Below are 25,136 nucleotides of genomic sequence, written 5' to 3'. Positions count from 1 at the left end.
GCAGGAGGGAGAAGTGTGGTAAATGCCCACTTTCTTTCTGTTCAGTCATCAAGAAAGCCAGGCAAGCATTGCCTCAACTGGGGAAATAAAGATACAAAATTAAATACTAGATTTGATTGCTTTTGCTGGCTGAATTTGTTTATCCCTTTGCAGCTCAAACCAGGAGAATTTACTTAATCTTATCCTTAAAAATGTAAAGCTGAAGTAGAAGCTCAAATACCTTGTGACAGTGTACTATCATGTACAAGCTTGCAGGTTTGTACGATTGCAGACTCAAGAGAGATTTTTGCCTGTCAATATGGTGGTGTTTTTCACAAGACACTTTCAGTTGTCCAGTTCAATTCAGTTTTAAATGTCCCAAGGGCTTTCATTTTTTTCCCTTCAAAGACTAGCTGGGCGAATCTCAGAAGTACAGACAAAATAGTAAAGCGTCGTCTTACCAAGGTTTTCTTGGCCATTTGCTTGGAATTTGCTATAATAGCTCTTTTATGGTTTCAAAAACTGATACAAATCCAAATTAGACCACTGCTATTTCTGAGTTCTCTGCTGTTAGAGCAGGCGAGGGAAGGAAACCTCCTGAGCTTGCCGTTGCCCCTGGAGCATAGACACGCAGCAGGAGAGGAAGGAGCTCAGCCGTGCCTAATGCTCTCAATGTCCACTGCCACAGCAGCAAGATTTTGAATCTCAGTAAATTTTAGGGATGAATTAATTTTGCGTTTCAAGCCTATGGGCTGCGTTAAAGTTTGGCACGTAACCTTCATCTTGCAAAGCTGAATATCCTCCCCGCTTCAACAGAAGAAGAAATATAAAACATCTAAAAAAATCACATGCCTGGCTTAGCCTGAAACAAGCTGGAAGGGAGCCACATGAACATTTAAGGTAGAAATAGCAGCTTAAAAATATTGGTGTGGAAAGAAACACAAATGACTGCAGCCAGAAACCCGAAGAAGAGCAAAATGTTTTGGCCCATTTTGCTTTGCAAAATAACTCTGGTGCTGCACAGGATACAGATGAACAGATGTGCTTCAAGAGCAGCTGATCTCCAGCCAAGTTCTGCTTTCGGATATATACACAAGAGTCCCAGCGCGGTCCACGGGACTTAACCACACGCATCGGAGGATGGAGGCATCCTCCGAGCGTACGGCGCCCACTAAAGCACACTTGATTTTTGGATGGTTGGTCTCCTGTGCTCTGGCGGGCTGGACTTCACCGTGTGCATCACTTGAGTTAAGCCGCTTCCTCCGTTGCTAGCCGAGGTGCTCAGATGCTGACGCAAGTGTTTGCTCAGATGCCACTGCCTCCATTTTCGCTGCACTTCCAGCTGAACCTGGGTAGAAAGGTCACAAAATACTTAGCTCAGCTAGTTGATCTTGGAGCCCGGCAACACAGAGAGCAGTACAACAGGAAGAGGAGAGGTGGTTACCTTTGCCAAAGTTTGGATTTATATACTTAACCCCTAGTTTGAGGGGTTAGGGTAGGGTCTGGCTCTTGTCACTTCTAGTCATATTGTTGTTGCACAATTTTCAGTTGACCTGTTCTTCTATTAGAAATGTTAATTGATGTTGAAGCTGCTTACAGAGACTAGCTGGCCTTTGTAAGTGTCTGGTTTAGATTTTTCCAGGATTTTTATTTTATTTATAAATACAGGACATCCTGACACTTAAAAAAATACAGATTTTCTGTTCAAAACAACTTTTTTTGAAACCCTCTTCTGATAAGTTCAAGCACCATTCAGAGTATTTCTAACCCACCTCCATTTCAAAGTAACTTTTTCTTCCAACCTTTAGGAACTAACTTTTTTTTTTCTTCCAAAAAATCTCAGGGTCTTGCAGGACTGGAAATGTTTCCCCCACCTCTAATTGCAGCAGTGTTTTTCAGAACACAAGTTCTAGCCTCGGAGTCCGGGAGAGCAAGTTATCATACGACAAGCTTGGAAACGGTCCCTGTCCCAAAGATTTACACGATGAGTCCCAATGAACTGGACTCAATACAGCTTTTGATAAATTCCCTTCCAAGGATCAGAGAAAACAGACATGGAATGAGAGCTAATAGCCTCACACACCAGAATCTGTCTCCGATTTTCAGTGTGACTGTGTGCGGAACGCTACTCGCACTCCCCGTTCCCAGAAAGAAATAATGCTATCTGATTGAGCAGGGGGCTGAAATCACTGAGAGGCAAAGTTTGCATTTGGCATACAATCATTTAGGTTTGCCAGATCTAGGAGGAATTTCAGGAGTGACGTTAGGTAGCTGGGGAGAAAACTGGCCGATGAAAAAGGTAATTTATTGGAGAACATATCCCACGGATTACTGAAGCATGCTTGAGCAGTGAAAGAGCATGTTCTATACACAAAAACTCACCTCACCATTAAGAAAACAATAAAGTACAGCCACGACAAAACCCTACAAGATAAAAAAAAAATCATAGATTTAGAATTGCAGAACTGGTTTTTAGACTAAGATGAGATATTACAAAGGAGATTGAACAGCTTGTTTTTGCCAATGTAACTCTGTTGGGTGGGGTATGTATGCTATGCCTCTTTTTCTTATTTTAAGAAAAGAGCACTATATCAAATATTACCTGGAATGATCCAAGAGCTAACTCCAAAAAAAGCTGAATTTCCACTGTGCCACTACTTGCATCTTCGGGAAAAAAAGCAAAGATGATGTAGTGAACCCCAAAGAGCGGGATGAGGAGGAGAGTCGACTTTGCGAGTCTCCTGCGAATGGAAACACAGGGAAAAGCCGCTGTACAATGGGGCGAGAGGGATTGAGAAGATGCGTTCGCGTTACGTAAAGGCACGGTGCAAAGGACGTACTTGTACTGGTTGGTATCACCACTCCTCCCTTCAGGTGAGCTGAGCTTCCTCATCAAAATTCTTAAAATGTTGACGAAAAGAATGAAGTTTATCTGAAAAGGAAAAGAAAGGAAAGGTGAAAAAAAACCCAAAACAGCAGAAACCAAAAGGAAGAGTAACGGCACGTGTAGCTGGCAGGTAGCAGCGGAGGCAGCTGGTGCCAGCAACGTGCCGGCCGCTGCAGGCTCAGGCAAGGGCTGTGCTCCCGCGCCGGCGTGCCACAGCCCCTGTTATGGGACCCTCCGGTTTTGGGGCTGTAGCTGACTGCAGGGACCCGGCAGCAACTAAATAGTTGTCAGGGCTTATTATCAGGGCAAATTGCTGGAGAAAAGAGAGACCGGACGCAGCAGGAAAATCAGTCCCAGCTCTTGTCTGCAGGTAACCTCTGCAGCCAGCGGTGCCCCGGTGGCACGGGCTGCCAGCAAAGGAGAAGGCACCAGAGCCACCTCTGGCTAACAGAGATTGCAAATACCCTCTGTTCCCTGCTGGAAGAAACAATGTGTTGCTGGATGAAGTAGTTAAAAATGGCAAGGGACGAGCATTTAAATAGTTCTTCCTTTTCTGTTTTCCCCCTCTCTGAGGGTGGAAACCAGATAGAAATACTGATCTGCTTCTAGGCTGGGGAGAAGATGAGGCAATAGCGGTTTCTGCTCATTTGACCTCCCAGGCAAAGCGCAGGAGTATCCGGAGCCAGGCTGCAGGTGCCCTTCTCGCTAAAGCGGCTCGAGCACGGAGGGGGAGAGGCTGAACTGCACACCTGCACGGCCTTTCGCAACGGCTTGTGCCACCCTGGCTTTTAACCCTTCCCTGGGCATGTTTGGAAATGCCACTGCCACAGTGCCAATGCTTAGTTGCAGGCCAGTGCGTATCGGAGAAGGACACCAAGGCCATGGGTTTCCCTAAGCCAAGTGAGTCTGGAGGGGAACATGAAGGAAGGACAGTAAATATTTCAGGTTTTGGGAGGGTAAGGAGGTTCAGGTTTGAGGATTCTGGGGTTTTTAACCCACCAGTTCAGGCATGACCAGTGGAGGCAGTGTGGGGCATTTCGCTGCTGAAGAAAACTCTTGGGAAGGACGGAGGGTGGGATTCCTGCTGGGACAAATTGCCGGTGGGCACAACAGCAGCGAAGGTTAGTCCAAGAGCACAAAAGAGTTTATCTGTGTGCATTTTCTGCCCTTTGAACTGCTAAGGATTACGTGCTGTAAGGAATAAAGAGATACGTTTGCAATTCTGCAGGTTTAACTGTTTGTTTGTCTTTGGGGCTATGGGCTTGAGAAGAGCCTTTCTCAGCAGAAGAGGCAGACTCATGCAGCCTGCTCCCGCCTTGAGTAGTTAAGCTAGATGTGATCAGTATTTTGTGGAAATTTAGAAAGGGATAGCGGGTGGTCCTCGAAAGATGATTTAAGATTGTGGTTTTCATCTTGCAGAACTTCTAGGTCTGGCTGGAATTTAAATATTGCTGCCTGGCTCCTGGAGCATAAAGGTTGTTTCATTAAGAGAAATAAATGCTGCAATCCCACTACGTTGATTCTGAATCGCTTGCATGATTGTCTTCTGCTTGTTTCAGGGGGGATGAAGGTCTGCATGGCAGTAAATGGGAGCAGAACTTCAACCCAACATCTCTGCTGTTTAGGTTACCAAGAGAGCATGCAAGGGTTGTAATTTGTGTTTTGCAAATATAATGGATCCTACTGGCAACAAGAAAACCTCAATGAACTCTTGCGTGTTCTTGCTGGGGGTGTCAGCGGGTTACTTGAGTGTAACTAGCAGGTCACATGTTTCTGTACCAGGGCTTCAGATGAATCATTGCAGAGAGGTCTACCCCAGAGCATTGCACCTGGGTAAAACAACTGTCAGCAGGGAGAGGCTTCAGCCCCTTCCTACCTAAAGCTATAAAGGTGAGCAACAACAAAAGCTCAAACCATCAGTGTTGAGTATTAGTTGTACCAAACTATTCTTTACATCACTACTGCCTCGTGTTGGGGAGGTTCGCTCTGAATTTCGCTGCCTACGGCTCACTTCAGTGAGCAATGCCTTACTAGCATAGTTGCGGTCCACTAACACATGGGGCTTGAAGCCCCTGTGCTGCTTTCAGTTCTGCAAACAAAAACTAATGGTCGTGTGAGGCAAGTTGCTTTTGGCTTTGCCAAGAGGGGCAGTGACCGGGAGACACAAAGGCTTTTGTACTGAAATACTGAAACCTGCAGCCATTTGTTTCTCCTCCAGAGCCTTCCTTGAAACAGTCCAAAACAAGCTTCCACAGGCCAGCTCCGATCCTATGAAATCAACAGGATGTGGAAACCTGATCTTCTCCAGCCTCTGGCTTCTTGGGAGGACGCTCTAGCTTTCCTTGTGAACTTAGCCCCGGGGCATTACTTACTGACTAAATCCTGCTGAGCAAAAGTTGCTTAAGCAGTAATTTGTGTGTCACACCAGCTCGGGCTAAGATCACTTCATTAACACACTTCTAAAGCATGTTGAGTAGATGATCTCTGCCTTCACCATATTTGAAAATACAGTTTGAATGTGCTTATCCCAGAAAAGACTTACAAAAATAGACAAAACTACAGGGCCTCTAATGATCCACCAGGTATTGGCATTAGTGTTAGTGTCCCAGCACCTGTAAAAATAGAAGAGAAGGTGCATTCAGTTATCAAAACACTGGCATCTTTTCAAAGGGTTTAATCTGTTTTGCACTTCAGACAGGACTCTATTCCTTCTTTTACAAAATTAATTGCCTGTTCCCACTTAGCTGGTACAGCATTTCAATAAAACTATGAAAGAAAACTATCAACCTGCACTGGACAAAATTGTATTCTGCCTTTAAAGTACAACCAGTTCTCAAAAGTTTGGAAGGGAGGAGTGAAAGGAGCAAAGTTTCACTGATCATAAAGTCAAATATAGATGTTGAAACAGTCATGGGCTGAATTCGTACTTAGAGGCCATCTCCCACCCATGAAAATGCTACAGGGATTTGAGATTCTTCTTCAGATTGGCCGGCTGGACCAATGTTCCCCACCAGTATGGGGATCTGCCCACGCTGGGACCCAGGCTTGCACCACAGTTAAATGGCATTTGGTTTGCTTGGCAGCCAGCAATTATAAATGAGCAGAAAACCCACAGAGCAGCCCACAAGTGTGTAGGGGGGTGCATGTTCCTGCATGGAGCGCAACCCTCCCTCATCCGACCAACTTACCCAATATTTTCATGGAGTTGCCTAGCTATGGCCCATGCCGCAACAAACACAGTTGGGGTACCTACGGTTGGAAAAGCTAGTTACTCATAAATCCATCCTGAAAGCACAACAATCCCGTAATTATTCTTACTGAAAGGAGACCATCGTACCCCATCCGAGGGCGATGAACCACCAGAGGAACTTCCTTTCTGAGAAGAAAGAAATGACCAGGAGAGTGTGGAGGTACAGCCCCTCTACAAGAAGCCAGCTGTAGTTAGACATGATGCAATACTGAAAGAAGACCATCGTGAGTTTACATCCGGCCTGAGGAAACAGAGTAGAATTAACTTGTGCTTCTGTTTCCATCTATTTTCTAACAGAGAGCGTGCTGGTCAATAAGTCTTGGCAAATAGAGATTTTATGGTGACTGGGGGGCTAAGCTGGTGACAAGAAAGCAGGGTTGATCTAATAGCTGCAGTACTACCCTGGATTTGGTCACAGATCGAGCATCTTGATCGTATTAGTGGGCCCTCAAAGACATAGAGGCAAAAAGATCTGATTCTTTCCTCTGTCTTTTTGCCTCAGCTGATTTCCTATATTGTATCACATAGCTGAGAGCACTCTGAAGGTAAATACGCTGAAGATGGTGAGATGCTACACTACACCAGTGGTGACCATATAGATACCAAAGGTGGGTACGAGAGCTGGCATGGGTAAGTACATTAATCAGCTGTTTCACTAACAAGAACTGAACGTGTCAAGGACACATGGGCCTGGATTACTCTCTCACTTAGAAGAGCTTTACTATCACTGCCTTATTAGTATCAGTAGCATTAATATAAGCTTAGTGAAGCATGTGAAATGTATTTCTCAGACTTCTTTTCTAAGAAGAATGGTTGACAAAAATAATTATAATTTGCTCAAAACTTCTTGTTCAGTAACAAAACATCAGCAAAACTGGGGTAAAAGAACCCTTTTCTGGTTTTTGTTTTCCTCCCTGCTTAATTCTTATCTTTTGTTTTAGAACACTGAACATGGCTTCCAGTCCCTTCCCTAACACTTTCAAGGTATTTTGCCACCAATAAAAAGAGAAAGAAAAAAACCCTTCAAAATCTGGGAGGTTCCTTTGCCAGGGTCTGCAAGTGTGAACCCGTATCTTACAATCAGCTCTCAAACTGTAGTACGTCAGCAATATTTTACATGTTGTTGGACTTTCCCTGCAAGCCCTATCTACCAGAATCTATCAGCCATATAAGAAGCCCCACTCCACTGATGTATCCTGTGTTCACAGAAATATCTGAGCTGCTCAGGCTGCCGGACGCGAGAAAAGCCAGGGAAAAGGTAGAAAATCCTTCCAGATGCACCGCTAGCTGGAAGAAGAGGCAAAGGTGGGAAAATGCCAGTGGCTGCCTGGTTTATACCATGTTCCCTTGCAGTGGTGCCTGAGCCTGGTGAGTGCACGACTGACGTGACAGTGTAATGACTACCACAACTTGCCCTGCTTGGCCACAGCCCATGGGGAGGAGCCGGTGGCCCTGTGGGGCTGGCAGGGGTTTTGGCTCCCCTGCGTGTGGCAGATTTGTGGAGGGAGGCTGGATGAGCGTGGGAGGTGCTCCTTTGGAGACATCACTCCCTCCGGAAGTGGTGCGTTGGGATGGGAGCTGCAGAAGCGAAGACCCATGATATGGGAGATTCAACATCCAGATCGGAACACCACATTTAGGTGCCTCTTTGTCAAGGTGCTGAACTCCCGCTGCCTTCTGCGGAGATCTGGTCAATGCACTCAAGCCAGTGAATGAAGATGTCCACTTCGGACTGAACCGGATGCCCTCTCTGCTCCGATGACTGTAAGGGGAAGGCAGGCACCTGCATGCAGGCATCCACACCTGGGGAGAATCTGTGCCTGGGTTTCTGTGTGTCTGGGATGCTCCAGGCAGGGCTTCTTTCACTTCCTCACCCCTCCCTCATCCACGCAGATGCCCCTTCCAAACCAACAGGGAAATCTCCAGCACTTCAATTTGCATGTCAGACAGTGACATCCTGGCCGAGCTCAAGCAACTCTTGATCACAGGGAGCCAGTGTGTGTCACCAAGCACTTCTGACCACTTGGGAGAGAAGCCCCAAAACCCAGGTTTGACCCAAGCATGTGAAAGATCAGCCTGGACCAACCAACGTGCAGGGTGAAGTGCCAGGGAAGGGACAGGGCATACCCTTCCTCTCCTGTAACCCGCTATGTCGAACAGAGAGCTAGCACGGAGGTTTCCTTCCCTGCATGCTAACCACGGCTTGAATCCTGCCAGAAAAGTGAGGTGCGGAGGATGCTGGAAGTGACAGGATTACCGTGTACACCCCGCAGTAATTTGTGTCATCGGAGGAAAACAGAACGGCATCCTTGATGAAGTTTGATGAGGCTCGCAAGATGAACGACGTGAACAGATGCATGTGGATGTAGTTCCTTGTACAGCGAAGTCTTCTGTGCCAAGAAAGAGAGAGAGCCTATGAAGTTATATTCCTAGAAAAAAGCGGACAGCTTGTTGCTGTAAACATCAGGTTTCAATGCTTACTAATGTTGAACTGACACATTAAGATCATTCAGTTTTCCTGCCTATAAGAGGAAGAGCAATTCATTTCCGAAGAGGGATGCCCTAGAGAAGACCCTAAAAAGCTAAAGTCACATCTGCTCCACTCAGGTACTAAAAAACCCCCATAATGTTGCCAGAAAAATTGAGATTTCACACTGATATGCTTGGTCTAGCTTCCCCCCTTCAATTCTGAAGCCAAGCAGCTGCCAGTTATCCAGACCTGGGTGAATTTCTTTGGTTCATTTGTACAGTACACTTACCCCTATAACGTTTTCTGTATTAAATCCCCCAAATTATCTGGGTCTGGAGGACTTCCAGCCTCAAGACTAGTTTGCAAAGTAGTTGGGGTTCCTCTGACTGGAGGATCCTCCCTGATATTTACTGTAAGGGAAAATCATTTCACTGAATAAGCAGCCAAGTGCAAATTCCAGGTTATAAGGGCACATGGAGCTAAGTCTACTCTCAGTCACACTGCTGTAAACCTGCAACATCTTCACAAAAGTTAATGCAGTGGCACTAAGAGCAGTTTTAGCCACAGTCTAAAGTGGAGAAAAGAACAGTGGGCAGGTTGGGGGGAGAGATTCTGCCCACAGGGACAATGAAATCGGAGAAAAATCTCAGCAGGGAGGTAGTGCAAGCTCCACCCTGTGAAGTATGTTCACCTAGATTTCATAAAGCACAGGAGATCACAATATGAGGAACAGTCCTGCCATTTGCTGGGAGACAGGCTCAGAGGTGATTTCCATCATTGATTTCTTTGAAGCTTTTCAGGAATACTTCCATTTTTAACTTGTCCTGAAAGCCAATTGTGTCAGCCAGGAGTGATCAGAGGTCCTGACCAAATGCAAACCAATGATGATGCTCACTTTTCCTCACCTGAAAGAGGCCAGGATCACTAAGGCTATTGACAGTGTCACGAGGGAGGTGCAGTATCCAACCGTGTACATGGTCTTCAGAGTCATGAAATAGGAACGCTGCAGAGGAACATTACATTCACATCTGTATCTTTGACTATCTAGCAAAAATCATCCCCTACCAAGAGAAGGGTGCTCCTTACTATCTTACAAATGGATTATCTTGTAAAAACAGCTCCTTTGCTTTTGCCCTGGAGCAACTCATTCTGACCATTTGGAGGAAGCATTTACAGTGAAGAACACCCATACCCACAGCCCCGCCTTGTTGTCCTCCTTCAATCATGATATTATTCAATCTCTCTTTAACAGTTTGAAAACATCCCTCCCTCCAGGCCCTGGAGCAAGGATCTACAGTCACAGGCGCTCAGACTCACTCTTGCCTCGTTCGCAGAGTCATCTACGTTGTAACCACAGGCAATATCAGGTCTTGGATATGGGGCTGACCAACCCTCACTAGTACAGTTTCGATAGATAAAACCTGCATAGGGACAACAGAAAAGGACAAAAACAGGTGTAATCGTTTCCAGTTGCATCGTTTTTCTCCTCAGCAGAGGGATGTTGCAGGAGCAAAGGGAGTGTTTCCCCCCAGGCGATGCACGCCCCATAGCTGGAAGAGAAATGCAGCTGAGTTAATTAGGTTGATATTTGCCCAGCGTACTTGTGTGGGTCACACTATTGTTTGCCAACCCAGGGATGACTGTGATGAATGTGTTTTTATTAATTGCAACATAAATAACACTGTTCGGTACATCTGGTGTTTCTTGGCCAGTACTCCAAGATCAGCAACCACGTGACTCTGTGAATCACAGATTCCTACTCCAGGCAAACCTGATACTTTCTCGAATGTCCTCCCCGCTCAGGTATCTGTACTGTGGTTTGTCATAGTCTGAAGATAACACAAATCGTTACCTGGTCAGCAGCCAGTGTGCAGGACACCACAGCCCTGCAGGCACTCTGCCATTGCTGAGTGATTTCTCATCACTTCTTTGGTTTTGTTTTTAAGCATAGCTTCTTGGTGTGATTTAAATGAAAAACTAAAAGTCTGGTCTCCACAGCCAGGTCTGGACAGCATCTTCTGCTGTTGATTTCATTGCTTATTGGCAAATTAAAGGTTAGCATGGGATTCACCTCACTTAGGTGAGACTTCTGAAAGGTCAATTCTTGGATAAAGTGGGTCAGTTTGTCCAACTCACTTCTCTCTGTGTGATACCAGGGGGCCTCAGCTCACTCTTAGATGTCTGACTTTTAGACCCCTAAAGCTGAGTGAGATGGATTCCCTGCCAAGTTGCTCATGGTTAAATATGACAGGTTTGAACATGCTCACATTTGTGTTAGGTGTTAACAGTGGAAGACAACTTACAGTCTGACTGGGAGAAAATGACCTTAGCAGGCTTATAGGTTATGAGTGAAGAGAAGAGAAACTTTTGTCAAGAAATAAGCCCACTGCCTACTGTCCTAATCACACCTGTCTGTCAGGTAGGAGTCACCCTTTGAAAATATGGAGTGAAATCCTGGCTCTGCTGCAGTGATGGCAATAGCAGCTAGGACTTGGAGAAGGCCAGGAATCAGCAGCCCTAAGCGGAAGCCTTGACAGAAAGCACCGCAAGGAGAAATCTGTCTTTGCCTGCACATTTAGCTGCAAACACAGGGACTCTGCGCAATCCTGTTTCTGCAAATAATCCCCACAGTGCTGAGGGACCAGAGAGAGATGCATATGCAGGGCCATGTTCGGCACTGGTTTATGCTCTTTGGAGCCCTGCTGGGACTGTCAGGATGGAGGCAGGACTCCTGCTACCTCTGGGCTAGTTCTGGTGACCTGACAGCACGTCTGCACTTGATTTGGACTCACCTCTGAAAAAAGGCAAGGCACAACAAACACGCTGCGATCTCCAGGGAGGATGAGCTCTGGGTGTGCCAGTGTCAGACTATTTTTCTGATGCTTTTATGAACATCCTGTTCCAGCTTAGCATCCTTGCAAGGGCCAGGCTTGTTTTTCAAGCCGTGTTTTCTATACCCTGCTGCAGCACAGCAATGACACAAGGAAGAGACATAGCTGTCCCACCGTTTCCCCTTCTCCAGCCTGCCTGGCACCCAGCAGGAAGTGGAGTGGTGGCAAATTCTCTGCTTCAGCCTCAGCCAAAGACACATTTAGAACAGACTGAAGGGCTTGTAAACATGCCTGTAACTGGTACTTGTCTAAGGGTGTCAAAGAGGACCAGAGAAGATAAGGGAGAGGAGGTGAAGTTGTGTGTTGGTACGTGCCTGTGCCTGCATTACAGGCAAAGCACAGGAGATTGCATAGCGTACTGCACTCATGGGCATGAGCAAAATTTCAACAGTGCTAGTCGCTACGGCCAATGTACATGCTGGGGCAACCTGCGACACACACTGCTTGGAGCAGCATCAAGGCCTACAGCCCATCTGGCGGTCGGTGCCCCACATTCACAGGTGTCCTAGAGGCTTTCAGAGCTGCCCAGGCACGGGGGATGCGCGATGACAGCGGGACCGGGGCCATCTGAGGTGGCCTTCTTGTCCCCACAGCCATCACACCTTTCCTCATTTCATGCCTGAGACAGGTCTGGGCCTGAACTTCAGTAATGTTCAGACCGATTTGGTTCCAGCTTATTTTGTTTCTTTGGGCCAGGAAGGGAAGGGGCCAGGCAGTCTGGGCTGCACATGGTAGTAGAGATTTCAGCCCAAAGCACAACAGCCAGGAGACCAGAGGTTGGGCTCAACCCTATCTGCGTCCCTTAACATATGGGTCTTTGGCACTTGTGGCTGCCCATCTCCTTTGTAAGTGGCAAGGAAAGAAAATTTTTGCTTTTCTTTCAAGCAAACAAATTGTTGTTTTTCTTTCTGTCAAATTGCTTAAGACAGGGCAGCAACTGTAGCAGAAATTAAACGCATGACTCACAAGCTAGCCGCAGTATAAAATCAGCGAAGAATGTGACTGTGAGAATGAGAAGAAACTATTGTTGACTTTGACCCAAAATGCCAGAAGCAGAGACTGAAATACAATGTAAACGCCAGCGGACCATGTCTTGGGTTTCTGGTTTGAACGTTGCCACTTTGGTCACAGCTTATTGGAAGCAACTCAGCTCTCAGCTTCTCGATAAGGAGGGCAGCTAAAGTTTAAAGCTGTTAGACTATCTAACTCCAAGATAATGCAGAGCACGTTGGATTTCTTATTATGACCTTTGGATGAACAAACTTCTGTTTTCCTCCCTGGACGGTGCTTTCACAAGGGCGCTGGCTGCTTGTGACAGCCAGAGGCTGCGGGCAGGTCCCTCTAGCGGCTGCACCAGCCCAGGTTGCATTTAGCCAACAGGCTTCTGCGTTTAAGGCCCAATGTTGCTACGCTCAAGACTTGCGAGTGCATGCCAGATGGTTTTCTCAGTGATCTGTGTCTTTGTATATCTTATTTTCTATCTTTACACCAGATCATATTATTCAACGGGCAGCTAGTGATTGTGTGTATACACAATAGCACGATATATCTTTTAAACTAAATGCTTTGTGCCTCATTTTAAAGGGCCCTAAATACATCTCCTCTTACTTATCTAATCTTTATTAGACAATCTAATACTTTGTCTTCTGTTTCTCCCTCCCTAAAAAGACGCTGGCTGCTTTTCTGTAGGTACTGGCCTCATTAATCTATGTTCTATATCCAAAGAATGCAGAACCCTCTTCTGACCTGAATCATTAACTCACTAAAGAGAAATGTAAGCACATTTCTCAGGCATTGGTAAAAAACAGAAATTAACAGAAAGCAGGCAGAAACTCCTACTTAATAGTTCATGATTACCATAATACATTAGGAATAAATTTCACTTCATTTCCAGCTTAGAAATCCCACAGAATGGACAACAAATGTTGCCCAAGCTCATCTCTTTCCGAATAAGTAGTTCAGTGAGCCATGAGGCTAATGCAACCTGATTTCCCACGGATTTGAGCCTCTGCTTTGTATGGAGTCTGCCCCCAGCTAAAGGATGAACCCCCACTGCAGATTTTCTCTTGGCAGAGACACAAAAGGGATCTTTGCCCCCTACCTGGCCACCTGTTTTGCCAGAACTTGTAAGACTTAATGCTGTGTGAACTTTTACCCCTTGTCAAGCTTCTCTGAAACCAACCTCTGGCTCTAAGAGTCATTAGAAGGGGAAAGACAGCCAGAAATACAGAAACACAGAGCCTGAGTGAAAAAACTCTTCTCCCTAAGACACCATGCTAAAAAGCTGCTTTTTAGAATAGCACTTACTTCCCCCACTTTTCTCAGCCTGGCTAAGGAAAATAAACTTTTAAAACACCTAGCTAATTTAATTCCAGGCTCTCCTGCATTTAGCTTAGTGTTGTGAAAGGAGCTGCAAAGTGGCCATCAGTTTTTTAAAAGAAGCAGGGACAGAATTTCACTTGGAGTTCGGATCTAACAGCAGCATCTTTGTAAATACCACATTTAATAAAAAACAACCAGGTAAGAAAAGCGTATGTTTAGTGATACCTTTTTTCCCCGTCAGCATCTGGAAGAATTTGGGGCAGTGAGCATTGACAGTCTGTCCCACCGCGGACGAAGGCCAGCAGCTCATGTTATCCCACATTCCAGCACATCTGCCTAGAGGGGAACAACAAAACACCATGCAACATCGTCCAAGGACCAAGGAGCTGTTGGAACAATGATACTCGCTACTCTGAAAAGCGAGCTGGATGGGAGAGAAGAGGTCTCGCTGAGATCTGCTGAGATCTGAATGGGAGAGAAGAGGTCCTGTAGAGACATGCTGGGACCTAGATGGGAGAGAAGAGGTCCTGCTTGCTTCAAACCAGACCCGACAGTTTCAAGGACCATCCCATTCTGGTCCTTGACTCCACTGGTCTCCAGTAGCCAGATAAAGAGGACCTTGGGCTGTGGTAGGCCTTTGATCAGACCCCTGGCTACCAATCTCTCCTCTGGTAACTATTCAATGGCCCTGTAAAGTTGAAAGAAACCAGATGTGGCTGTTTTAGTTCACATTTCAACCTTTCTAAAGCTTCCACTTGGAGTTAGCCTGGTGTTTTCCTTACATAATCCTTGTATAAATACAAAAAGACACAACTTGACCAAGAGTTTAAACGGTTTCAGAATGGTACTGGAGAAGGGGCAGAGAGGTACTGTATTGATGTCACCCTTATACCACCATAAATACTCTTCCACTTCATCATCTCTTTCATTATGCTAAGACTGTGCTGGAGTGAATAAGACCAATGGCCACTCTCCGGGCTCAGCCAAGGGTGTCAATGGCTTTTCTGCTTCAGGAGAGCAAAACTTTGCTGAGCTCTTCCAGTTTCTGTGACTGTAAAGGGAAGACCATCACAGTTACAGGCCAGGAGAAAACATGGATTCACTCCCATATTCTGCAAAATCTGCCTGTAATGTTGCTCTTTCCAAGGCCAGGCCTCCAACAGTGGGATGTTTCTGCTGGAGGCCCCATCTCAGAGCTGCCATTGAATCTGGAGTCCTGCCCTGATCTCTTCAGGCGCAAACCTATGGTTCAGTTGCCCTCACTGCACCTTCTGCCATCTGAAGCCTCCGCCAGCTGCGGAGACTGCCAGACACTGCCCAGAATCACCCAGTTTCTCTCACTTAGGTGCAGGGGCTGCTTATGTCAAGAATGTGCTTGTTCTGGTGCCTTCCTGTAGTCAGGGAGGTGAGCGAGGCTTTTGTGGTTGAGCTCTTGGCTTGGCTTTCTTGCCTTCTGGTGGTACCTGCAGAGCATCAGGGTGCTGATGGCTTGTGGAGCACAGCATGACTGTGAGCCCAGCTTCAGCCTCTTGCTCAGCTACGTGAAGCTGACATGGATGAATCTAGGCTTTGGGGGTGCTAGTAGGGAAGCTGATGCCCCTTCTGTCAACCCAGGACCACCCTTAAGCCTGCCAGGTCCTGGCATGTGCTGAATGCCCTGGACCTTCATTGAAAGCCAGGGGAGGAAGTGCTGAGCACCCTTCTCACATGCTTTGTGCTTCACAAGACCAGGCTCCATCAGCCTGACAAAAATATTTACATTTTCAGAAATATATTGATTTCTTCCTGTACAGCAGTAATAGGGCCTGGAAATGTGGAGCTTTTTCACAGCCAATGTAGCTCAGCGCTGGTGCCCTCCCTGTGCCAGTGTTTATCTGACTTGGTAACCATTTATTTCAAAGCAATATAGTTTAACTGCAAACAAAACATCACCTTGGGTGATATTTATGCCTACCCCTGCTGTAGTGTTTGGGTTGTCAAACCTTCATGCCAACAGCACTGGCATAAAGCCCCCAAATCAGACACGGTGCACAGAAAACCCTGGCAAAATTATGACGTTGGGGTGGAAAGATGTGCATCCTGCCCCTGCTTATTTTTCTGGGATTTCACTGCCTCAGGAAGGTTTGTTTGCACAGCTACAGAGGTGGACAGGGGCTTAGTCAGCCCTGTACTTTTAACTATACTTTTAATGCCTTTTCCATAGATTTGGGGGAAGGGCACAGAAGGTAGGGTCCTCCTATGTTAAACTTTCCAGCAACAAAAGGCCTCGGCAGAATTTTTAAGATTTGGGTCCACATTAAAACCAGATTAAATCTTCACCGAGGGACTGCTATTTGACTGAGATAAAATGAGACCATCTATGAAATGGCACTGCCTGCAAATGCTAGTGTTTGTCCCCACCGGTGAAGTTTAGCTTGTACATATCTTCAGTGTCCTGGCACGGAGGAAAGGCAGAGTTCAACGTCACAGCTGCGTCATGGGATCAGAGCAGAAAAATGGCTGGGTTGTCAAACTGCATCACTGCCTGAAATCACTCTCCTCCTCAGTGAAGGGCAACAGAGAAAGAAACAAGAAATATTGATTTATTCCTATAATCAAACTGCTCATATGCAATGAGACAGATCTGTATTCTGCAATATCTGGCAACCTGCAGTGGCAACCCATCCAGTCTCCCAGGCTCACAGGGATAAAACACTGATAGGGAAAAATGCTAGACATGCTAAGAAAGCAGGCAGTAAATCTTCACTCTGAGTCCTGCCCTTGGGCCAGGTCCTAGTGAAACACCTCTCTGTCTTCCATGCTCTGCGCTGGAGAGGTAGGCTTTGAAAGCAAGCGAAAGCTGCTCATCTCGCTCCCTGCAGCGGCTGGTCTCTGCAGGGGCACCCCGCGCTCAGCACCTCTCATGGGAGCTCCTTGCCCTTTCACACTGGCCAGGACGTGGGTCAGTCCATAAAGACATCCAGAAACAGCTCCGTCTGCAAGACGTTAGGAATGGTACAAACCAGTGGCAACGGCTGGTCACACACAAAAATCGCCGCATCCGCTGCCTCCATGCAGCATGCTCTGTGTGATGGTGGCTCGGCCGTTGCCTGCAGGGGCTAACACTCAGTTCACGGACAAGCTTCAAGATTTGCTCCCAGTTATCTCTCTAAGATCCCTTGTACACGAACGCATTTGCTCAGCTGCAAAGGGGAAGCGGTCTACATGCTGAGGACTTGGTACCACAAGACCTCCCCAAAGCAGAGATCCTTTATAGGACCATAAATCTGCGAAATGAGAGACCTCTGTTACGTGAAAGTAAGTTAAAGCAAGAGGGAAGCAACGAGGATCTTTTGACTGTGCGATTTACATGTTGGCCACTGGTATTCATTGATTTAGAAGGCAAATTTGTTAAGTAAACTTGCACTTAGTGGGCTGACTTCATAAGAATATTTTTGTCAAAGATGACAAGAATTCCAGATCCTCTGCAGTTCACAAGATCTGGTGAACTATTGTTGCTCTCATGTGCTCTCCAGCGGTGACAACTGCGGTCAAGCAGCTGCATTAGAAGGTGCATATGAGAGTTAAAAGATACATACGACTCCATTATTTGCTGTCACAGTAAGGTCAAAATCCTGCTTTTGGAGCCTTATAACAGACCTTATCTGTTTTCTGCTCCTAAATGAGAGATGCATGCACGCTGCATGCCTCCGATGGAAAGGCATGTGGGGATATCAGATTTTGAAGCCACCAAGTTCACCTAAGACCAATTTTTACCTTGCACGTTCATTCGCCCTTTACCTGAACCCCTGAGCAGATCATTTTCAGGTGTCCTGTTCTTTGCCTCCAGGGAAAGAGTCTCTGCACAGTTTTCTTCTTCCTTCTTCAGGACGCTCAGAAGGTCGCAGACAGGTGGGACAGCTCTGATCTGCAAATTTTAAAAACAGTGGAATCACTTTTCCTCTTAAAACTTATGCCACCTCCACAGGATTTGCCTTTCTTATACTCACATTCTCCATGCAATCTTGTCACCTGAGTGTGGGCAAAATTTCTATGGAATACACTTACTTTTTGGAATTGAATCCCCCTTTTGTGCAGTAGTAGGCAAGCACAGACTGACTTACTGCCTTCTCCCATTTGCTGATATTATATTGACAGAAACAGGTCTCTTAGCTTGCTAAATACAGCACATGAGCAAGATGCTGCTCCAAAAGACTGCAAAAGCACCCAGGGTCCCGCTGGGCTCCCCTAGGGCAATAGCAAACTAATCGTTCACCTCCGGCACTCTTAAACCATAAAACCAGCAGGTCATTTTCCAAGGAAACATTAACACGCAAACCTGGCCCAAATATCTCCGCTGGCTGCAGACCACCGAAGTCTGGTTTACTGTGATGGATCAGGAAGCTGCAGGAGCCAGCATGAAAGCAGAAGCTCGCTGAGATTTTTGCAAGAAAACTGACGGTAGGGTTTGTCCTAAGTACATTTACTCACCTTTGTGTTTCTCCCCATCCCCCTTCCTCACGAGGCAAGGGAGAAATGTTAGTCTTAACTCAATCCTGGTGTAGCAATTAAATATGCAGTTTATATTACGTGTAACTGAACCAAAATCAATGTACAAAACAGCTAATGACCATTAAAATGGCATGTATTAAAAATCACTGCAAAACGATTTGTAGGACAAGGTCCCAGCGGTTAAGTCTTGCAGTGTTTTTACTGATGACACATTCCTCAAGTGCCTGGGGTATTTCAGCTTTCAAGCAATATACAGGGAAAAATGCTATCACTATTTTGCCAGTTTCTATAATTTGTGAGAATACAAGTACTGGATACCACCAGGTGTCCATTATAATAAATTAGATAATTTATCCCTCATTAGCAACAAAAAATCTTTATAAACTCCCACTAAGGAATACATATGTACATATATATATACACATACACATACACACACACGTAAAAGACTAAGAGAAAGTAATTAGGGTGTATTATTTGAAAAGTATCAGATAGAAATTTTTTATATACTTAGTTTAGAAGAAGTTAACCCGACAGAGTCATATTAGTATTCAACCTAATAAATCTTGTAAAATTGCTGATCACTTTCAGATTAGATTTAGGAGAGAATAGTCACTGAGAACCTTGCAATGAGGACTACCTTTTCTACAGTTTGGCCCATAAGGATGAATTAAATTTTAGCCTAACAGATGTCAATGATTAAAATCCCACTCACTTCAGCTGGAAGTTTGCAGAGTTTTACATTTCTGAACAAAGTTTGATCTTTTCAGCAGTGTATTGTGTCTCATGTAACTGGTCTCTTCTATTTAACTTCAGCATCTTTCTCCCTTGTCTTTGTGCATCACGAAATAAATCAACTAAAAACCTGCATAATCCAATGAATTTTCTGGAATCACGCATGCAAAGACTTTGGGTGAAACAAACTACTCTCTGATATCAGGATTTCAATGCATTAGATCCATTAAATCTTTGAAAAAACTAGAAATGTCCTACTGGAGTAACGTATCTAAAGAAATGCAATTGCATTTAGTAATTTCAGTTGTTAATTGAAGGTTGAATTTGATCATTTCTGAACATTGTTAGATTTTTTTAACAAGAGTACTGTTTATCAATCTCTATTGTTACATATTAGATTACCAATAGTAAACAGGATTTAATACATTTTTCAGAACTCACAAACTCTGTGGTGGTACGTCTGTCTAAAAGTTACACTGAAAATACTTAAAAAAAAATTAATCTTGAGCATTTGAAGTGGCTGACAAAACTGCTTTGAACTGCCTGTGGGTTGTCCAAGATGATACTGAACATCTGTAAATATAAATGTTAGCAATCACATTAATAATGATCTCAGAAACAGGAATATTTGTCACCTTAAAGAAGCATATATATCTTGTGGGCACCACTTCCTTTGAAGAACTGTCGGTCCCAAGAAAGATTTGGTTTTAAAAAGATTTAAGAAGTCTACATTCTTTCTTTACTTCGCAGATGAGGCTGCACGGTTTTAGCATATTCGGCTGTGACAACCACCCCGATGTTTGGACACGGCATTTTTTTCTTAAATAAAACGTGTTGTTCAAACGGGAAGCTGATGTAGCTAATGCCTTAAAATTACTCTTTTTCCCCGGGGCGAATGATGCTCGCCCTGTTCCGATGAGGCGGACGCCGCCGTCCAACAACAGACACGCGAGTAACTGGATTTGGCACTCGGGGCCAGCAGGAGCCTCCGGCTGCCGGCGGGAAACCCGTGTTTTGCAGGAAGCGGGCAACGTCAGCCAGGAGCGAGCCGGGGCCGGGCCGCTCTGCGGAGCCGCTCGCCAGGAACGCCGGCGCCCCGTGCACTGCCCCGGCCGATGGCCTTGTGCCGCGCAGCCCAGCCCCGCTTTCCGTCTGCGATTCCCGGTGAACAGCCTGCCTCCGTCTTCCTTGCTCCCCGCATGCTGGGCGTATGCACAGGTTTATTTTCCTAATGCATTTCCTGCCATTTTCTCATTTAAAAACACATTTTGGGGCCAATATATGCTTTGAACTTAAAGAGGAAAAGCAGCTTCCATCTATGTGGCTTCTCCAGCTCTTCCTAAATACTTCTTAATACTGAAGAAAATAAAAAATACCTGCCTCACTTATATCAAAGCCATTACAAGCAGAAGTAGTTGCACCGATAACATGTGCTGAATGTATAGAAATCTACTGTTCATGATATTGATAGCAAGAGCTAGCTACATTTTTTAACCCATGAAATGAATGGGTCTCTATAATATTTAATATAGATAGAACTAGCAGCCGCAGAATTCACAGCAGTTTTAATTTGGAGGTTGGTGTTTTGATTTTAAGGTGGGGGTTTAACGGAGAACAAAGGATGCCAAAGCATGTGCCATAATCAAAACAGGTATTTGGAAGGACTAGAAAAAAACAAGGAGAAGGAGGTGTTCTCAGTGCAGCTCTGAGTAAAGAGATCTCTTTAGAGAGTCTGTTAGGCAGCACCTCAGAACAACAAAGTAAAATGACAGGAAAGCCAGTGCACTATTTTATTGTAAAAGATGATGAAAAGGCAAAAAAGTTTGCAAAATGCATTCATTGTGCAATCAAAATGCCAAGGCAGAGTTTGTTTTTTCTCAGAAATTGGGCCAAGTCCCTGCTAGGACAAATAAATTGATTTTCCCATTAGTTGCAATGGAACAGTGACTTTTTACATTGGCAGAGAGTTTGAGCCTCTCCCAACTTCTCACACCCTGGCTGAACGTATTTCTTGATAGTTCTATTTTATATATGCTTTTCAAAACCTAAATAAACTGACTAGCGCTTAGTGACCGTAGCTCAGGTCGCCCTTTCCTTCCCGACCGGTCTGAGTGCCTGCAACACAGGAGGAGCAGAGACCCATCTACTGCATAAATTCCCAGGCGAGTGATGAAGCCAAAGGGAAGGAAACTAAAATCTGTGGGGCAAACACCTTTCCGCTGCTTCAGTCAAAGTCAAGCGAGGAGTTAGTGGTGGCAGGCATTTCCCCCTGGGGGATGCTTTGCTGGTGTAAATCTCCAAATGGCATCGAGTCCCACAACCTGCTGCGTTACAAAGGCAGGTTAGTGACACTGCCCTCTTTAGACAGATGGGGAAACTGAGGCACCAAGCACCTAGCACCTGCCAATCAGTGCAGGAAGCAGCAGAAGCACAAATAAAACAAAAGACTCCCACCTTATACGCAGACCTTTGGAAACAAAGATGCCACCACTTCAGAGGTGCACGTATTCATGCAACGTCTGATTGCATGCAATTGGGAATAAACGGCTCTGAGCACCTACCAGGAGGGTTGAAATCCAGAAGATGATCACCCAGATGGTCCACATAGTCAGCCACAGTCCGTCTCCTTCATGCCTCGCGCCCCAGAGGTCCCCGGGCTGTGTGTACGCTCTCCAGAGGACCTCTCCGTTCGCTCACTCCATCCCTTTCCCTCCTAGCGTTTTTTCCTTGCAAGCTTTGACCATCCTGAGCCAAGGTTTCTCTGCAGCTGCAGAGCCCTAAGGAGCATCAGCGGCAGCAGGACCCCCCCGCCCCTGCCGTCCGCCCCCCGCGCTCTCCTCCCCCTCCGCAGGAGCCTCCTGTCCCGAGGATAACAGCCCCTCTCCCGAGCACGTTCCTGCTGTTGGCTGCTCCCTGCTCAGCTATTAGTCACTGCCATCGCCGCGCGTCGCCAGCGAACGACTGTCCCTCCTGCTCCCACGATAAGGGACCGCGCAGGGCTCCCGCGTGAGACGTCAGCCCCGCTGTGGCCGAGCTGATTTATCGTGGGGCAATGGGCACGATCGCAGCACGCGGATGGGACAAGCGCTCTGCAGGGTGGCGGGGCGCGAGGAGCGCGATGCAGGCTGCTCCTGGCAGCTCCGCACATGCCTCCCCACCGCGAGCACGCATCCCCGCGTGCCGGCAGTTGGGATGCCGGCGGAGGCGGCAGAGCGGAGCTGGCCACCGTCACCTGCTGCCCGGCTGGGGCCAAGTGCAGCAGCCGGTGCCCAAGTCACGCCAGAGTTTGGGGAAGACATCAGAGAAAAGGCAAAGAGAGGAGCTGCTCTTCCCACCCCTGCCAGAGAAGACTCCAAGCGCTCCCTGCACTCCACCCTCTCATCCACCATCCAGGGACACAGACAGGCTGCGCTTGGTCCGGGTGCTACAGGACGCAGGGTACCATCACGTTCAGATCCCTGTGGTAGCTCGTGGTGGGACATAGATCTGAGCCCTCCGGGGTTCCCCGGGGCACTTTTTCAGCAGTCCCCTTCCCTGGCAGCACAGCGCTCTGCATTTCTGTGAGTTTTGCATCCACGGCAAAGCTCCCGTACAGGGGCCGTGTGCTTACACTGGCTGTGGGCTCCCAGCTGCCACGGCAGGCGCTCCAAAACCCTCGCTTGCCGGGTTTACTTGTAGCATTGGGATCACACACCAATAATGAACACGGCCTCAAAAAAGAGCTGAGCTTTGCCTGTGCACTAGTGCCCGTCCTCAGAGCACTGCCATCCCCAGGTATGGCAAAATGTCTTGAAACATCTTTTACCATCTTTTCCAATTTACCATCACCCCAGAGCTGCTCAACTGTGGTGAGATGAGCTCCCTCAGGACTCAGGGTCTGCTGTCCTCATCTGCTCAGGGTGCGCTCTCCAGATCTACCAGTAAAGCCAATGACCACGGGGGTAAAACATCTGGCTTGTTACCTGTGCATGGAAAATCACTCACTGGATTAAGCAAATCATCCGGTGAGCAGCATAATGAAGCAATCCCAGTTTCCTAGAGAGTGTTGTCCTCTTCCCTGCCCGCTCCCACCCCAGTAACTCCAGCTCTGTGTCCCCCCTAGGATCGCTGAATTGCAATACTGTTTCTCACACGCGGCGCCTTCCCCAGAGCAGGAGCTGGGCAAGCGGCAGCATGTGCCCCGTCCCCCAGCTGCGGGTGCGCTGCCCGGCTGCCGGGCTTACGTGCACTCACTGCCCACTTGGCAGGCCAAGCCGAGCACAAAACTATCAAGCTCACGCAGCGAATTTCCCTCAGAAAGGCAAAGGTTTCAGTCTTCCTTGCCCCTATCCACACTAAACTTGTAGGACCTTCCATTTCTTTAAGACTTCTGCTTTCCCAGAATTTCGCTGAAATTGGTCAAAGGGTTAAAGCAACTGTTAAAAGGGGGTCTGAGAGGCAGCCAAACAATGTGATTACAGTAGTCTAAAGAAACCGCACTGGCAATGTCTCATCGTTGCACTGGGGTGCTAAGTCATTCTCTCTTTTTCTTTGGCTCAAAGAATATTTTATTATTCCATTCATAGTGTAACAACTTCCCCTGAAAGCAACCACTCTTGCTCACATTTATGGACTCTAGGGAGCTTTGCTCCTTAATGCACTTCCTAATGTGGGGCATTTTCTGAAATAGGCAATGGTTACCCAAGACTTTTGGAGAGTAGATATTGGATATTAAACACCGACAGCGGGAATGAAAAGCCTAATATTTTGTGACTCTTGCGCTACATTCTTGTGCAGTCTGAGGCTTTGAAAGAAGCTGGATGCAAAGTAAGACTTGGAGAATTCTCATCTGTTAAAACTATTGTTTGAATCACAATGTGACAGATGTTAGCTAGCTGGGACAGACACAGCGCATTAGGAAATGTATTAGCAGTAGCAGACTAAAGAGAATTATTAACAAGAATTTACAGATGCTGAAACAAGGAGTTTGCTTAATTAAGCAATGTAGCGTTGTACTTTGCTATGTACATCTACACTAACTCCTCCTCAGTATATCCATTTTATCTGTCACGTGGAATTTCTATCAATTTTGTAAGCTAAAACAGAAAGGAAACATTGGAATTTGTTCATGGAATCATGGAAGACTTAATTGTAACTTTAGGAGCAAATAAAAGAAATTACTTTGAGTTATATTACTCTGATTGTAGGATTCTTTACTTATCAAGCACCAACTAACTTTGATGTTAAATATTTAATTGTTAATACTTAAAATTTCCATTAGTGCTTCAGTCTAATCATTCATTTTTTCCATCCTTCACTAAATAAGTAAATTGCTTGTAATCCCTCTACTGCTGTCTGACAATCAGGCCGTGCATTTTTGATTCGATATTTGGAATATGGCTATAAAACTGAAGTGAGAATAACCTATTTACATCCTAATTCACAATCTTTATTTATACTGACAATCCCAAGGAAATCTGCAGATTTGCTGACTGATAATCCCCTCTTTTCAGCTACCTTTTTCATTGATTTGCTACATTTCAGGAAACCTCATAGAGTGCTTTTCCAGAGGCACATTGTATTCAGCTCCTCTGGTGTGGAAACAGAGATAGATTCTGGTCTGCACTCAATTATGACTGTGCAAATAGACAGAGATACATGTGAATTGTGTTTCTGTGGAAGGAGAAATATGTTAACATACTGTTTGCTCTATCATGTTCCCATTCACTAATATATTCCTGCAGCCTTTTTCTTGGAGACACAAACATAGAACCTGCTTATCTATGGATCTAAGCAACTTCAGCGCAGGACACTGTGAATGGGCTCTGGAACCAACAATTCTATTTTCAGTGCCACACAGAAAATGGCCAGTATTACAGAAAGTCCCCACGTTCCCCTGGGAGGTGATGCTGGCAACCCAGGCCCCTGCCAGTGCTCTCCAGCAGGTTCGTTCTGCAGGAGGAAAAAATTGCATGCACCTCTCCTGCTCTCAGCTTGTCAGGTGGAGAACAAAGTGCTGTCTGCTTTCGTCATGACTCTTCCTTTAGCTGAGGTGAACGGGTAACTTGGAAAAGCACAGTTTCACATTCTCTCCTCTTCTGATAGTAGCAGTGAGCAAAGCTTTCCCGAAGT

General features: G+C 46.1%; 1 protein-coding gene across 1 annotated transcript; it reads right to left on the bottom strand.

Moving 5' to 3' along the window:
* Positions 1–1,150: 1,150 nt before the first annotated feature.
* SCTR (secretin receptor) lies at positions 1,151–21,813 on the bottom strand. Its single transcript, XM_026076465.1, is given in 15 exon segments — positions 1,151–1,327; positions 2,362–2,403; positions 2,582–2,720; positions 2,820–2,911; positions 5,409–5,478; positions 6,055–6,115; positions 6,204–6,357; positions 8,374–8,506; positions 9,492–9,589; positions 9,904–10,007; positions 14,025–14,135; positions 17,580–17,706; positions 21,587–21,691; positions 21,693–21,743; positions 21,745–21,813. Coding segments are annotated over 15 exon segments (1,533 nt in total).
* Positions 21,814–25,136: the final 3,323 nt, after the last annotated feature.

The sequence above is a fragment of the Apteryx rowi genome, unplaced genomic scaffold (genome assembly GCF_003343035.1).
Source record: "Apteryx rowi isolate R43461 unplaced genomic scaffold, aptRow1 scaffold_431, whole genome shotgun sequence".
Classification (NCBI taxonomy): domain Eukaryota; kingdom Metazoa; phylum Chordata; class Aves; order Apterygiformes; family Apterygidae; genus Apteryx; species Apteryx rowi.
The sequence above is the reverse complement of the archived record's forward strand: the minus strand, read 5'-3'. Positions and strand labels throughout refer to the sequence as shown.